At 42.5% G+C, this 16617-nt stretch overlaps 1 protein-coding gene across 4 annotated transcripts in view; it reads left to right on the top strand.

Moving 5' to 3' along the window:
* The window catches only part of mical1 (microtubule associated monooxygenase, calponin and LIM domain containing 1), a 39156-nt gene that overhangs the window by 6239 nt on the left and 16300 nt on the right, over positions 1-16617 (top strand). For 3 of the 4 annotated variants that reach the window (XM_078169783.1, XM_078169785.1, XM_033629332.2), the window contains 12 exons: positions 315-624; positions 2249-2456; positions 4314-4421; positions 4560-4655; positions 4852-5007; positions 5684-5784; positions 6057-6314; positions 7949-8064; positions 10331-10457; positions 12254-12332; positions 12562-12709; positions 16192-16382. In XM_078169783.1, coding sequence (XP_078025909.1) covers positions 367-624; positions 2249-2456; positions 4314-4421; positions 4560-4655; positions 4852-5007; positions 5684-5784; positions 6057-6314; positions 7949-8064; positions 10331-10457; positions 12254-12332; positions 12562-12709; positions 16192-16382 — 1846 coding nt within the window. In that variant the 5' untranslated portion in view covers positions 315-366. Of the gene's footprint in view, positions 1-306; positions 625-2248; positions 2457-4313; positions 4422-4559; positions 4656-4851; positions 5008-5683; positions 5785-6056; positions 6315-7948; positions 8065-10330; positions 10458-12253; positions 12333-12561; positions 12710-16191; positions 16383-16617 lie in introns of all 4 variants that reach the window. The other variant, XM_078169784.1, reaches the window with a different exon arrangement.

Here is a 16617-nt window from a genome sequence, read left to right as displayed (position 1 = left end):
GTGGGCGGGCTCTTTAGTGCAGTGCAGGCGTTAAAAAGATACAGTGAGCCGCAGAAACCACATCGAGGAAGTTAGTAATGACTCAGCTGACTAGGTGACAAATAAGTCCTACATGTTACATGTGGACTATAATTAGGGGAACACGGAAGAGAAACTTCAAACAGCACAGAAGGTGGAAGACTGGACCACCTCTATAAACGTTAACAACAAGGACTTTGTAACCCTTTGATCATTTATAGTAAACCTTTTCCCAGCAGCTCAGTTACCTCCAGGAAGGAAGTTTTAAAACCATGATATAACCTCCTGTTTCACAGTTAACCAACAAACCCAGTGACCACAGGACAGGGGAAGCCAGCATCCTCCACTATGGCGAGCCAGGACCCTGTCAACCCTTCACACGCTACGTTCGATCTCTTCATCCAAGCCCAGACTTGTAAGGATGTGAAGCATCACTTTGCTGCGCTCTGCAAGCAACTGGACATCAGTCCGAAGGATTACAGGAGCTTCTACTCCAAGTTAAAGGAAAGACTGAACTACTGGAAGGCCAAAGCTCTGTGGACCAAGCTGGACAAAAGGGCATCTCTCCAAGATTACAAGCAAGGAAAAGTCTGCACCAAAAACAAGGTAGCGGCGTTTGTCTTTTTCTGTATTTTAATAGCATGTTGAAGATAGTCTTTGCTTGCTTTTTATATTGATAGTTCTTTTTATTTCATTGATGACTAGACATAGACTGCAGTGGCTTTGATTCAGGTTCCGTTTCTGTCCTTATTTATTGTTTTCCTGTTTTGTTGTGCAAATTAATTCTTTATTTCTTCATAATGACGATGCGCCACATAATTTCAGCCAATACTAAACAGGTACAGAGGCGACTTTTTGTCATTCTACGATCTAAAGGCTGTTTTAAAGCTTTTCAGAATTCTTGGGAGAACACAGGAAACCCCTAATATTAGATGATTATCAGATTTAAATGTTTGTTATAAATGCAAAGTGCAAAGTGCCAGCACCTCAGAGCCATAAATATATAATTTCTGTTGCGATTTTAGGATTTATTTAATGTTCAAACTGGTAAACTACTACTGCCCACAGCACGTTCCAAAAAGTTGAGACAGTGACATGTTTACCACTGTGTTACATCACCTTCTCTTTTGACAACACTCAGTGAGCGTTTTGGGACTGAGGACACTAATTGTTGAAAATTTGAAAGTGAAATTTCTCTCTTAAGACTCACAAGTAAGGTCCCCCAAAAATATGGAGAGATTAGTTTCTTCTTATCGAAAGCGTCTTGAAGCTGGCTTTGCAAAAAAAGGCTTCCCCAAGTGTTGAATAAATTTCAGCTTGCATGTTCAATACTTCCTGTGTCATTACACTTTGTCATACATACTTTTTATGGATTCAAATGTTACTCGTGTAGTTTTATTGAGTTAATACCAATGTCTAGTCTGAATAGTTGCATTGGAAATAAGTGTAACCAGGGTGTCTACGGGTCCTTAAAGGCCTGAAAAAGTCTTAAATTATCTTAAACTCAGCTTCGACGGGTCTTCAAATATTTCACATCACATTACCGCAAACATTTCTCCAGCCTGACAGACCCAATGAATGTTTACAAGCATTGGACAGACCAAAGATTTACAGTAATGAATAGCATCTATGACAGCAGTGAGATTTTGTTTTCTTTTTACATTTAACACATTAAACCTAAACTCACCCAACTGTTGTCATTTTCCCTTACTGTTCATATTGAACTGACATCAGTGTGTTTACTTCGAAAAAGTACAAACACGTGTCACACACACCCATATATAATGTGTATTTCCATTTCAGCTGTGGTCTTAAATTTCATATAAGGCGGTATTAAAAAGGTCTATAAAGTCTTAAATATTGCTTGGTTATATCTGTAGACACCCTGGTAACCAAAAACAAAGACTTGTTTTCCTCACTGGATGTCTAAAAGGATTTGTAAACCATTGCAATTTGTTTTTATTTACATTTACACAGCTTCACAACTGTTTTGGAACTGGGGTTGTATTACCATACAGTTGTAATAGTTAATTATCTGTTGATCATTTCATTTATCAGTTTGTTTTATTTGCTGCTGATTAGATAAAAAACAACAGGACTTTAATGAAACCTATTTTATCACATGGCTCCATTTTAACGTTGCACTGATTGCCCTGCAGGACTCTTACCTGATTGTCTCATCCTTTGATTGGCATCCTATCTCCATGCTGGCTGTTTGTCTCTCTCTTAGTGTCTTGTGTTGGGTGCTGGGCCATGTGGGCTGAGGACGGCCATTGAGCTGGCCTTACTGGGGGCACAGGTGGTGGTGTTGGAGAAGAGAGAGTCTTTCTCCAGGAACAACGTTCTCCATCTGTGGCCCTACACCATTTATGACCTCCGCGGGCTTGGAGCCAAGAAGTTCTACGGCAAATTCTGCACTGGGTCTCTGGATCACATCAGTGAGTGACTAATGACTGTTATCAATGGACTGTACTTTATAGTGAACCAGGTCTGAGATGTTTATTTGAGATTTGCTGCTTCTCTCTGGTTTCTGACTGTTGATCAGAAAAATTAAGCAAACTGAAGGCATGACACTGGGCTCTGGGAAATTTTTATGGGCATCTTACTCTAATTCCTGACATTATGAAATCTAAACATTTAAAGGTGGAGTATGAAACTTTTGTGTGTCCCCTTTGGCAGTGAGAGTAATTACACAACACTGTTGACGTATGTAGGTGAGGTCACCGCATCTTCCCCGCCCCCAGGAGCGCTCCCTTCAAGTCTTAATTATTTCTTTCTTAATTAATTGAACGCCAGGTTTCTTTTTTATCTAGAGTAGTCAACCATTAATCAATTAAGCACTGAGAATATTTTTGACCAGTTTCCCACATAGGTTGATAGTTTAATTTTGTTACTCTTTAGTTTACTACACTGTGCACCACCCAGGTCTGGTGGAAGCTAGCGTTAGCTAGTGGCTCTGCTCATGCTGAAGTTACTGCTTGTAACATCATTCTGACCCAACAGCATTGCTGCGGAAATATTGTACCCACCCTCCGGTCTCTCCCCAGGTCACCCCAATGTATAAACGGCCCAATATTAAGCTGCAGATCCCCTTTAGCGGTGTTGACTACTGTTAGCTCTGTTTGTGCTGTTAACAGTGGCAGCACGGCCAGTGGTGCTAACATAGTTAACAATGCCAAAGGGGGTTTGTGGCTCAAAATGAAGCCACTTGCTCAGCTTTGGGGGTTTCTGCAGCCCTTTCACTATCTGGACGGTTTTACCAGCGGTAATCGCCAATGAAATAGTGCTGCTAGCTAGCTCCCACCCGACTCAGGAAGTACACAGTGCAGAGCTGCCAGTGCTAACAGTAGCTAACTAGTGGAGACGAGAAGGTGTGCAGTGGGCACATGTTTCCACATGTTAATGTGGCTGACTGCCAGTCTGTCAGTTAAGTCAACAGAAAATGAAATAAAATACATTTACATTACTAAACATTAAATTTCACCACCTCTAAATGGATAGCATTTTCAAATGTGGCGCTAAATCTCACTGAGTCAATGGAGCAGTAAAATGAAAGGACACTTGGGAAAAAAAATAAAAAATGGTTAGTGACCAGTTCGTCACGAAAGCAAAATTAACTGACTTCCCTATTCTGGAGCATCCACTTCAGAAACTTTCTCTGGGATGCTTTTTAGGATTTTCCACCATAGCTTCCACACTCGTAGCTGCTGTCTGTTGTTGCGATCTCTCCCCTCTTTCTGCCCCCTTTAGACCTGGCTGGTTGACATAAAACGCATCACTTCTGGTGCATCAGGGCAGAAAAGACACCACAACTCAGTTATACTGTGAAATACAGAGAGCTTTCCCTGGCTGCTATTGGCTTAATCAGCATTATGTGAACTTGTTTGGCAAGGGCTTGAGTGTACAGATGTTGATTAACGTGTAAAAGTCCCGCGCTCCAGCTTTAAGTCGATTATTAGCCGCAATGGCTTCTCAAATGTGAGATTCACTGCTCCTCTCTCTGGGTTCTGACTGTTGTTTGGACAGAACTAATTGAAGACATCACACTGGGCTCTGGGAGATTGTAATGGGCATATCTCTCTATTTTCTAACATTATAAAGTCTAAACAATTAATATATGAATCTCCTGATTATTTATTTAATTAATCAGTCATGAAAATAATTATTAGTTGCAGCCCCAGGTCTTATTAATTATTATTATTATTATTATTCTCTTTGCATGACTGACTTTGTATTTTGTATCTTGAATATCCCACGTTCACACTTTTTTAATTAATATACATGTGTGTTTTCAGGCATCCGTCAGCTGCAGTTGATTCTATTGAAAGTGTCACTTCTCCTCGGTGTGGAGGTGCACAACGGAGTGGAGTTTCAGGGCTTGGTTGAGCCCTCGGGAGAAAACGGTACCAGCAAACACTCTCCACACTAATTATGCTCAGTATATCATCATCAGCTGTTGTTTATATGAACCAATAGTGTTTATACAGCAGCAGCATGTAAAGAAGTAAAGTTATTTAAAAAGTTTGGTGTGTTTCTGACAGGTTGGATGGCAAAGCTGCAGCCTGGGTCTCATCCTGCTGCATCCTACCAGTTTGACGTCTTCATCTCTGCTGGAGGAGGCAGGTTTGTCCCTGATGGTGAGACAAACACACATTGAGTACTCTTGAATCACTTCTGTTACCACTGTTGCAACCGGAGACACACACAGCTGCAGCTACAAATTTTGCAAGGCCTGGCAGTTACACATAGTCACAAACTTCCTCTAGCAGCTGTTTTCAATAGGTGAACTTTCATCACCCCAGTTTCCTCCCTTCTTCTATCCCACACTGTCAGGTTTTAAACACAAGGAGCTGAGAGGGAAGCTGGCTATCGGCATCACGGCCAACTTCATCAACAGACACACGGCTGAAGAGGCCCAGGTAGCAGAGATCAGCGGCGTGGCCCGCATCTACAACCAGAAGTTCTTCCAAGAGCTGCACAATGAGATGGGTAGGAGTCCATATGACGTCTACAGTCACGTTCAGCTGGATGGAAGAGGACATCTTGATTTGCAATGAACCATGTGCTCTTTTTCAGTTAACTGTTTAGAAATTGAAGTAAGAAAAGAGGAAACCAGAACATGATTTATGAAATAGAATCACTGAACTGTGACATTTCTAATAAGAATATCAGCACTCTTATTTTTTTCATTGTATTGTTGTGCTGTTGAGGCCTCGCTGAATGCAGCCCTCAAGGCATGAAATGAATGTTCACACTGTCGGGTCGGGTTCAATGTGAAGTGTGAAAAGGGTGGCATGGCTGTTAATCTGTGCTCCAATCTTCAGTTAATTTCCTGTGGCAGCGCAAACTGTGATGAAATCCACCCTGCCTTTTTGACCCTCTCTGCACTTTCATTTATGAACAAACCGCCCAGGAATTATGTGTCACCTTTTATAACCCTGATAGCACCCAGCTGAACGACTTTTTATCCAGCATGTGTCTCCATCTGCGCCTCCTCCCTACAGTGAATCCAGCATAAAGACATAACCACACAGGCTAATGATATAGAAGAATGTCACTCCTAAATAACAAATGCTCTTGATGTCAGAGCTCCTGATTCTCCTTTTCTCCTACACTGCTTTCTCTCTCCATGCCCACCATGCTCACTCTCCATTTACTATTCCAGGTATTGATCTGGAGAATATTGTCTACTACAAAGACGACACCCACTACTTTGTCATGACTGCCAAGAAGAAGAGCTTGCTGAAGAAGGGGGTCATTAAACAGGTGAGAACAACACATCCATTACCAAGAAAAAGTGTGATTCTTATTGGCACTAGCTGCATCTGTGGCCGGTAAAGAAAAAGATACAAACCAGATGGATGAAGCAGCAGATGCAGTTGCTCCACTGTGAAGCGATAAACTGCCAATCATTTCCTCTGTCTCCGCAGTCTGGCCCATTAGCTAAAGCAGTAAAAACCCATGTATTAGACATGTCATTCAAAGTCAGAATAAGGTGCATGACTCATCAGATCGCACCTCTCACTCTGTCTCTACAGGACTACAGCGATGCAGACGAGCTGCTGGCTTCTGCAAACGTGGATCATGAGGCTTTGAGAAGCTACGCCCATGATGCTGCCAGTTTCTCCACGGGTGGCAAACTGCCCGACCTGCAGTTCGCTGAGAACCATGCCGGCCAGCCAGACGTGGCCATGTTTGATTTTACCTGCATGCACCGTGCTGAGAATGCCTCTCTGGTCAGGGAGAGGAGGGGCAAGAAATTGTTGATGGCTCTTGTTGGAGATTGCCTGGTGGAGGTAGGGCGGCAACATTTTTAGAGATCTGGTGCAAATTCTCACTCACATTCCCAGTCCAGCACTTTGATCTAGAATGAAATGTTTATGTAAAAATATGAAAATATATATATATATATACACTAATCAGCCAAAACATTAAAACCACTGACAGGTGAAGTGAATAACTTTGATTATTTTGTTCCAGTGCATTGTTCTGCTGGGAAACCTTTGGTTCTGGCATTCATGTGGATACCACCTGACATGTTCCACCCACTCCAACACTGTTGCAGACCAAGTACCCCCCCCCCCCCTTATGGCAACAGTACTGGCCCCCCAGCAGGAAAATGCACCATGCCACACTGCAAACACTCAGGAATGGCCCAAGGAATGTGACAAAGACCTCAAAGTGTCAACCTCGCCTCCAAATTCCCCAGATTCCAATCTGATTAAGCATCTGTGGCACGTGCCATTAACCCACCTCACGACCCACTGGACTAAATGGATCTGCTGCCAACGCACTGGTGCCAGACACCGCAGGACACTCCCAGAGATCCTGTGTCCATGCCTCGACAGGTCAAAGCCAAGTCCGATCCAAGGAGGCCCCACCTTGGATTAGGGGTACATCTGGGGTACCGGCACATCACAAGAATGCTTGAGCAGATTGGGACCTGGGAAATTTAAAAGCCAGGTCGACACCTTTAGCTCTTTGTCATGCTCCACAGGCCATTTCTAAACGGTTTTTGCAATGTGGCATGGTGCATTTTCCTGCTGGGGGGCCACTGCCATTGGGGAGTACTGTTGCCATGAGTGGGGGTACTTGGTCTGCAATGGTGTTTGAGTGGGTGGAACATGTCAGGTAGTATCCACATGAATGCCAGAACCAAAGGTTTCCCAGCAGAACAATGCATTGGAACAAATTAATCAAAGTTATTCACTTCACCTGTCAGTGGTTTTTAGTGCGTGGAGCAGGAACAGATGCACTTGAATTAAGTTAAAAAGAAGGCTGTAGTCATAGTTTTACATATTGTTTAGAAGCTTCGGATGATCTTGTAGAATCTGTGTGAAAAATCGGGCAACTTTCTTTTTCTGTCTCATAAGTTTTACTACAGCTTAATGGACAGAATAAATGTTGGCTCTGTACGTTTTTGCAAACCATGGTTACATTACATGTGTATGTTATAATTGTAGCGGATACATTGAAACAGTCAATTTCCATTTCAGAAATGCTTAGCTTACCATTGGGTGATGTTTAGGCACAAATACCACTTGGTTATGGTGCGGTAAATATCACATTTTGGCTTAAAATGCCTGCTTTTGGTGGCACTATCCTGGCTGGAAACTCAGCGACAGGTCGCTAAAAAACACCCACGTGTGGCGGCTAAAAAGCCGCTGGAAACACAGAAATGACTTGCCAACAAACAAAAGGTTTCATTGTGTGTTCACCTCGACTGGTAGCTTGGCAGGCATTTTCAGCTCATACACTACATCACTTTAGAAACATTTTTATGATCAGCATGACGGGAACAAATGTAATACATCTGTGGTTTGCAGAAACATATCATGCTAACATTTTCCTCTGACAACTGGGCTGTTTAATGAGTGACATGCTGAAATTATCTTAACATGTTACAGTGAGTTCTCTCTGTTCTCTGCAGCCTTTCTGGCCTTTGGGTACAGGTATTGCCCGTGGGTTTCTAGCTTCTTTTGACACAGCGTGGATGGTGAGGAGCTGGGGCATGGGGGTCCCACATCTCAAGGTCCTGGCTGAGCGGTGAGTTGGCTTCATAAAACTGCAGCAGCACATGACACAGACAATCACATTTCATCCTTACATCATGATGCAGCTACTTCCTGTTTTTTCACTACTTGCCATATTTCTGTTTGCTAATGCAATACAGTGTTACTTTCTGTTTTCGAGACACACAGTGAAAAATACAGGCTCTACTCTTAGTACAGTATTTTATTACTATTTTAGGAAAACTACATATTTAAACATTTAGAAAAAGAGTGGAGGCCACTGCAGGTATTGAATATAAAGTGTAAAAATATAGTTTCAACATTCATTAGTATGCCTGTGGATCTCCTCATCAGCAACACTTCCCATCCTGAGATAATTCGTGTGATGAGTAGTTGTTTTGATTGCATAGTATAAGAATTATTTCAGCATGATTCCTTGATGTGACAAGAATAAAACAATGAGGCTTCTGGTGTTTGAAGGATGTCAGGTGTGCCTGTGAAATGTGCCAGATTTAAGACTCTAAAGGTAGAAAATCTGACGACGAAACCTGATGAGAGTACAGAATAAAGTGTCAGGAACCTCTCTGGTTATTTTCAACTAAATAAACACTGGTCATTTTTCACATAGTCCAAAATAAAAGGGTGTATATGCAGATTAATTAAATACTGGACAATTCAAAACATTTTTTACATGCCAGTTACTTTGAAGAGTTCTGTTTCTGATTATCTAGCCCACGGGTCGGTAACCTTCACCATCAAAAGAGACATTTTTGGACAAATAACAACAAAAAAATTTGTCTGGAGCCACAAAAATGTTTGAGCCGTATAATGAAGGCAGCACAGCCTATAAAGTTTTTATTACTAAAAGGTCTAAATGGGCATTCGTTAACGTGTCATAATTTTTTGATAAATTAACATTTCAGCTTTGGTGGAGAAAGCCAACAAATATGTCCATGCAATATTAAATTCTTTATTTTCCTCAGAGACTTTTCCTTCTTTGGATTTGGACTTCATATCCTAGGCTAGCTAGGGAGACTCAAGATTAGCCACTGCTAAGGAGGTTCGGCAAAATGTAGAGAAAAAGGCGCCTGGCTGTAGACGTATGACGAACATTTCATTTGACAAAATTTTAAAACATTGTCAATGTCAATGTCAATGTCAGCTTTATTTATATAGCACCTTTAAAACAGCCAACGGCCAACCAAAGTGCTTTACAGTTAAAATAAGCAAGAACAACAACAACACACAAAAAACATTTAGGAAGTGAAATATAACAAAAGTAAAAGACCAAATAGTGGTGACTGGACTCAACCAAAGGCCAAGGTGAACAAGTAAGTCTTGAGCAGTGATTTAAAAGTGCAGAGGCTATTCGCAATCTGCACAGTCAACAGTGATGCGTTCCACAGAGTGGGAGTCGCGACTGCAAAGGCTCGATCTCCTCTAGTTTTTAATAGTGATCGAGGAACATCCAAGACCAAGGTCAGAAAGGTATTCCGGAGCCAGCCCATTCAGAGACTTAAAAACAAATAAAAGAATCTTAAAATCAATCCTGTACCTAACCGGAAGCCAGTGAAGTGAAGAGAGCACCGCCGTTATATGCTCGCGTTTCTTTGTCCCAGTTAGAAGACGGCTGCTGCATTCTGAACAAGCTGCAGGCGGTTAACCTCTGATTGCTCAATGCCAACGTAGAGGGAGTTGCAGTAATCTAAGCGACAGGTAATAAAAGCATAGATAACTTTTTCGAGGTCTTTCTGGCTTAGATAGGGTTTAACTTTGGCTAGAAGCCTCAGCTGAAAAAAGCTAGACTTGACCACTGAGCTGACCTGTTTGTCTAGCTTAAAAGCACCATCAATAATTACACCAAGATTCCTAGCGTGGGATCCCATGTAAGGTGCTAGTGGGCCCAGGGCCCAGAGCTGGCAAGGACCTGAACCAGATCAGGGCCGAACATTGTTTTTACATGGCATATAGGTTACACATTCTTACAGTTGGAGAATGTAGGGATCACTTTAGGCCTGTGACACAGATAAATAAAAATTAAAATGTTAAAAAAATAATCGTTATTCATTTTTATATAGCTTTTTGTCAAAGCCACATGGAGCCACTGAACAAGAGCTAAAGAGATCCACAGGTTGCCTAACTCTGATCTAGCCTGAGTCAAAAAGATGAATTGTTGAGTGATCTCTAAACTCATCACACTCCTCCTTGTCCTGTTTCATTTCAACGTATCTCTATTGATTATTTTCGAGGTTGTTCTTTTCTCTAAATGCCTCCATTCTCGTTTCTTACCAAACACACAGAGAGAGTGTCTACCAAGTCCTGTCCCAGACGACGCCAGAAAACACCAGCAAAAACTATGCTGAGTACAGCATCGACCCCAAAACGCGGTACACACGTGTCAACCTCTCCGCCATCAAGCCCAACCAGGTCAGGACTGTTAGCCTTTATTTACCCAACAGAGACTTAAATCACAGTCACTTTAATCTGCAGGGAGGTCACTCAAGGTTGCAGATTACAGTCGGGTAGACACAGCTCGTTAAAGTAAAGCAGTGTTTACATTCTCAACGTGTGAAACTGCGAATTGTTTTCTTCAGTTTTAGCTGTTTTATAGATTCATTTCTTCGAGTAGACAAAAAGTGTAATTATTTGAAGATCTTGGATAGTTTACAGTTAAAAAAAAAAGTGTTTTGGCATTAAAGGGTAACATATGTTGAGTCTAAATGACTAATGGAGACGATAATTTTGAACATGGTTAAGCACTGAGAGTGAACGCTGGAGCTGCAACAACCAGGCTGCAACATAATCCCTATGGGCAATTGTGCACCGTTAATTTACATCCATTAAAAGTGCTTGTTTTTGCCACTGACAGGCTCAGATTGTCAGTGTCTGAAAACATTACGGTAATGACCCTACTGAGAAATTAAACATGTCTTTTTCGAGGTCTCGTTCTGAAATCTTGCAAGACATAGGTGCTAGTGCAGGGATGTCCAAACTTTTGGACCAGCTGCTTCTCATGTCATACAGGTAATTAAAAAAGAAAAGCACAAACAAACGAGACAAACACAACCGTTCCATCTATCAGTGAAAAAGTATTCAAGTTTCCTCTGTTCCTAAATGCACCAGCCCTCTCTGTTGACTACACTTCTTTGTAATGGCTATGTCTGCAACCTAGCAGGGAATTTCTGCTGTAAAATAACCATTCATTTGCTTGTTTACCATCTGTTTATGACCACATATTAGTTCAGCCTGCGTGGTTCCTACTTGGTGCATGTCTACAAACTGTATGACAGCAAAGTGATCTTGCTTGAGGAACCAATAATGTGTGGTGGGCCACATGTAGTAAATTTTGAACAATGTTGAAAGTTGGTCAGCTGGCCACGGTCGGCCTCCAGGCTGAACTTTTGACATGCCTGCACTGGTGAGAGCTGGAGAGAGGAGTGCCGGGATGTTGGAGTACAGAAAGTGGAGCTTAGTGTTCTCTAAGAGATTGTCACAGTTATGGCTGAATATTTATCTGATTTCAACAATGTAGAAAAGTCAGGGAGATTTCAGAACGAGACTTCTCCTTGAGCTAGATTTGGTTACACCAAAGGTTCCCAACTGGTGGGTTGCGGTCCAAAAGTGGGTCACAGGTATATTCTGAATGGACTGAAAGTGACTCGCGAACGTGTCAAGTCTGTGAAAACATTCTTTATTTTGAAGTTCAGTGAATTTCCAGCACAAAGCTTTTATTTTGAAGTGCTGTTTCCTGCTGTAGAGTGAGTGAAACTAGCTCAACCACATGACCAAACACAACACTGAATATATGAAACTGTGGACCATGAGCTAATGACTAAGGAGAAATCTGGACCCCGTGGCTGGAACCACTGGGTTACACACAAAAACAAACAGACTGGATTATCGGAGGGTAAAGAAAAACATTTAATTTCTCTGAAGGGTCTTTTCTGTAATGTTTTCAGACACTTCTAATAATAACCTGAGCCTGTCAGTGACAAAAACGAGCACTTTTAATGGACATAAATTGTTGGTGCACAATTGCCCGTAGGTATTTTAAAATACTTAACTTTAAAAATGTGTACATTTTTATAAATAGTCTTGAGCAGAGTATTGTCCAGGGAATGCTTTACAGATCTTGTTTTGTTCCTTCTTGATAAACTGGTGACAGGTTGCTTTAGTCTGTGATCTCTGAATGCATTGACTGATCTACCTCTCACTATCTTTAGGTGCAGCACCTGTATGATGTCGATAAACTCAGCCCATCAAGCAAGAAACTGAAGAACAGGTTGTCTCACATGCGTCAAGGTCAGCTGCTCTTCACTGTGCAGCCACTCGAGGCCTGTGTGATGGTTATATTCAGCTGTGTTGAGTGAAGGAGGAACCACTCTGTGGTCAACATTGACACATCGTTAAAAAAACCCAAATCACTCACGCTGTATTTACACAGCATAGAGGGACATATTTATGACTGTGAAACCACACCACTGTGGTTGGTGAGTGTTGTCTGATGAATTGGCTCTGTTTGTCTTCTCAGATTCAGTCAGTGGTTCAGAAGAGTTGTTGAAATGGTGCCAGAAACACACGGCAGGTTATGAGAATGTGAATGTGAAGGATTTTACGCAGTCCTGGAGGTCGGGACTCGCCCTGTGTGCTCTGATCCACCACTTCAGACCTCATCTCATGTGAGTTAGCTTGGTTTTCGTCTCATACTCAGATGCTGTTAATTTATGTTAAGCTGTAATTGTGTGATTTGGTGGTTCTTTGAAAGAACTTTGCAACAGGTATTTACATCTGAAGGGACATTTCACTCGCAAATCAAAAACACATATTTTACTCTTACCTGTAGTGCTGTTCAGTAGTCAATCAATCAATTCAATTTTATTTATAAAGCCCAATATCACAAATCACAGTTTGCCTTACAGGGCTTTACAGCATACGACATCCCTCTGTCCTTCGGACCCTCACAGCGGATAAGGAAAAACTCTTGGTCTAAATTGTTTGCGTGTGAGTCAGTGAGTGTTTGAGATATCTGCTGTAGAGATGTCTACCTTCTTTCAAATACAATACAACTAGATGGCACTCAGCTTGTGGTGCTCAAAGCGCCATAAAAAAATACATTTGAAAAACTCAACAGCCATGTCTCTTTCCAGAAAACGCGACCTGGTTACTCAAGAGATGCAGTTTTATTTAGGAACTATTTTCTCTCTATTGAACTACACCCACAAACTGTATCACTGTGCAGAAGGAAGCGTGCATCTACTGCTAGCTCACCCAGCACCGCTGAATTAGCTAACGTTACAGCTCAGCCGAGGACGCCGTTAATGCTTATATCTCACCATATTTATTTGTTTTTTGCAAATTAATGAATCTGTTCTGATTTTAGTACTATATAAAAGGGCTTTATTGTGAGGATATTATATTGTTTTTAAATGACAAAGGCGACACAGTCTTAAGCTAATACTTGTTCATTGTTAAATGCAGAATACAGAGACAATGGGGCACAGTAAGGGGCGTAGCGTTTAGTTGAGTCTGGTTGCTATGATACAGAATATCCATGGAAGTAAAAATGTGGGCACAAGGTAGAGTACTTGCACTTAGGGAGCGAGGATAAGCCAACCAGTCTATGTGGGTTCAGGGTTCATTAATTGCTCCTGCACTGTTGTTATTCAGGCGGCATGGTGGTGCAGTGGTTAGCATTGTTGCCTCACAGCAAGAGGATTCCTGGTCCAAACCTGTGGGAGAGGAGCCCTTCTGTGGAGAGTTGCATGTTCTCTGGGTTCTCCAGCTTCCTTCCACATGTGAGATTGACTCGTCTAGTGCCAGCCGGGATAGGCTCCAACCCCCCCGCGACCTCTAACAGGATAAGCAGTTACAGAAAATGAATGAATGTTGTTATTCAGCAACTTGACTTTTCGTCTTTATGGGTAAAAAGTGACGGTAACAAGAGGCTGCAGTGTTTTACCCAAAGCTGAATATTTTTCAACTCTTGGCAACCAGAAAAAAGGGGGCAAACATGCAGCACTCAGTGCAGAATAGATGCCCAGCACTTGGTCTCATTGATGGCATTTGTGGCAGTGTTAATATGTGGCGCTCCCCTGAGAAAAAGAAGAAAACATCAAATAGCAGTCATAGTGGTGGCTTGCCATCCCTTGCTGTTGGCTTGTCAATAGTGCGGTGTTGCAATATGGTGGTTATCGCCCTATTGTCTCTCATGCTTCCTTCTGCAAAATGATACAGTTGGCGGGTGTGGTTCAGATGAACGAAATAGTAACTGCATGAAACTGCTCACAACAAGGTCTGTGGATTATTCATTCATTTTCCACAACCGCTTATCCTGTTAGGGGTCACAGGGGGCTGAGGCCTATCCCAGCTGACATTGGGCTAGAGGCGGGGTTCACCCTGGACAGGTCACCAGACTATCACACGGCTGACACATGGAGACAGACAACTATTCACGCTCAGATTGACATGGAGAGAACATGCTAACTCCGCACAGAAGGGCTCCCTGGGTTTGAACCAGGAACCCTCTAGCTATAGGCCCGTTTCCACTGAAGAAGTTCCTGGTACTATTTGGGGGGCAGGAACTTTACAGGAACGTCCTCTCGCTCTGCCCTCTCAACCGCCATGTCTCCACTGAGAGGGCGGAGTAGGAGGAAGGTTCCTGTAAAGTTACCGGGCTCTGGATGTGACGTAATCATTGCGCGGCCATTTTGACCGGGGCGACGCGGCAAAGAAACAAAGAAGAACAACAACAAAGAAGAAGAAGCAGAAATACGAAGCAGAAGTAAGAAGACATAAGAAAGACGATTATCAACTGAGGTGGTTGCTGGGTTTCTGGCGTGTCTCTTCGTTTACATGGCGGTGGAAGCTATAAAAATGTGACTCCTCGTCTGCTGAGTTTGAAAAATGCTGGCTATTTTGTCGCTTTCTGTTGACGTCACATCCCGCCTTGAGTATATCCAGTCAGCACCAAGTAAACCCCAAGCCCCACCCAGGAGTTTTTCAGGGCCGTTCTGTGTACCTACTCCGAGGCAGGGACTTGTTTAGCCCCTGTAAAAGTTCCAACGCACCAACGGCCCCGGCCCCGTAAAATTACCCCGAAGTTCCTGCGGTGGAAACTGGCCATATTATGCTGCAACAATGCTAACCACTAGGGCTGTCAAAATTGCTCAAAAATGACGTTCGAATATTCCTTCTAAAAATAACTCATAGGTTCGAACCATTTGAATATTTTTTTTTTCCGCATTATATCCACAAGAGGGCAAACTAATACAAGGAAACATACTTGTATATGAAACATAACTACCTGTAGGTATTTTTATTTCAACATAAACGTCTTTGAAAACATTTACATACCTACACATTAAAACACATAAAACAATTATCTATAACATTACGTTATAAACGACCGTGGACCTCTCGCTCGCCCCCCCCTCTCTGACCCGTGACCACACCGCCCGCGGAAGCGCTGCGAATAGTCTCGAAGCACCGGACCGTGACCGGCTCGTGCCCTGCAGCGATCGTTTCAGCGTCTGGTCTATTTTCTGCGCGAGCCGCGAGTGAATGTGTCAAGCCGGGTGACGGAGACAACAGCTGGGAGCAGAACCGCTTGTCGACCAGCGTGGAGAAATGCGCGTCTGATGCCAACGCCCACTTGCAAAGAGGACAGCTGCGGTGGTGTTTTTTTTCACTCTCCACAATCGAATATCAATTTTCACATTTGAAGGTCAATTTTTTTTTCAAATTCGAATTTAAATTCGAATTTAGAATATTCGTTGACAGCCCTACTAACCACTGCACCACCGTGCTGCCCCAGGTCTGTGGATTATCTTGGGTAACCAGGTCATGAAGTCTGCAAAGAGACATTGCTGTTGAGTTTTTCAAATGTATGTATTTGACACTTTGAGCACCACAAGCCGAGTGCCAACTAGTTCCATTATATTGGAGTGAAGGCAGACATCTCTACGGCTGATATCTCCAACACTCAGCAACTCACACCAAAACAATCTATACTGATAAATAGCACTGCAGATAGGAGGAAAAATATGTATTTTTGATTTTGGGGTGAACTGTCCCTTTAACACATATAATGGTCATCTCTGCTGTGAAAAGACCCCCATAATTAAAACTGTAAAGTAATTCCAGCTTCTTATTTCCTCCACAGTGACATGTCCTCCCTGGATGAGTCCAACACTGTTCACAACAACCAGCTGGCCTTCAGTGTTTTGGAGAAGGAGCTGGGCGTGCCACCGGTCATGTCTGCCAGTGACTTGGCCAAAAGTGGTCAGATAGACAAGTTGTCCATGGTCCTGTACCTCACACAGGTCCAAAGTGCCTTCACTGTGCCAGCAAAAGGTAAAGCCTGTATTATCAGCAAGGGTAAAGGGAATGTCAAACTGAGGCGTAATTATAAAAGCCAAAAAAGCACTTTGCAACTTAGCACGGTTAATGTTTTCATAATTTATAATGCTATTTATGCTCTGATATATTCCTGAATATAGCATTTGGTGACAGCAGCATCTATCTTACGTAACTTGGTTGCTTAGACACTGCACAGCATTAGCATCACCTTAAAAGGGTCAGGTGCCTT

This window comes from Epinephelus lanceolatus, chromosome 8 (assembly GCF_041903045.1).
Source record: "Epinephelus lanceolatus isolate andai-2023 chromosome 8, ASM4190304v1, whole genome shotgun sequence".
NCBI classification, from domain to species: Eukaryota; Metazoa; Chordata; class Actinopteri; order Perciformes; family Serranidae; genus Epinephelus; species Epinephelus lanceolatus.
Note: the sequence above shows the minus strand (reverse complement) of the source record. Positions and strands in the feature narration are given on the sequence as shown.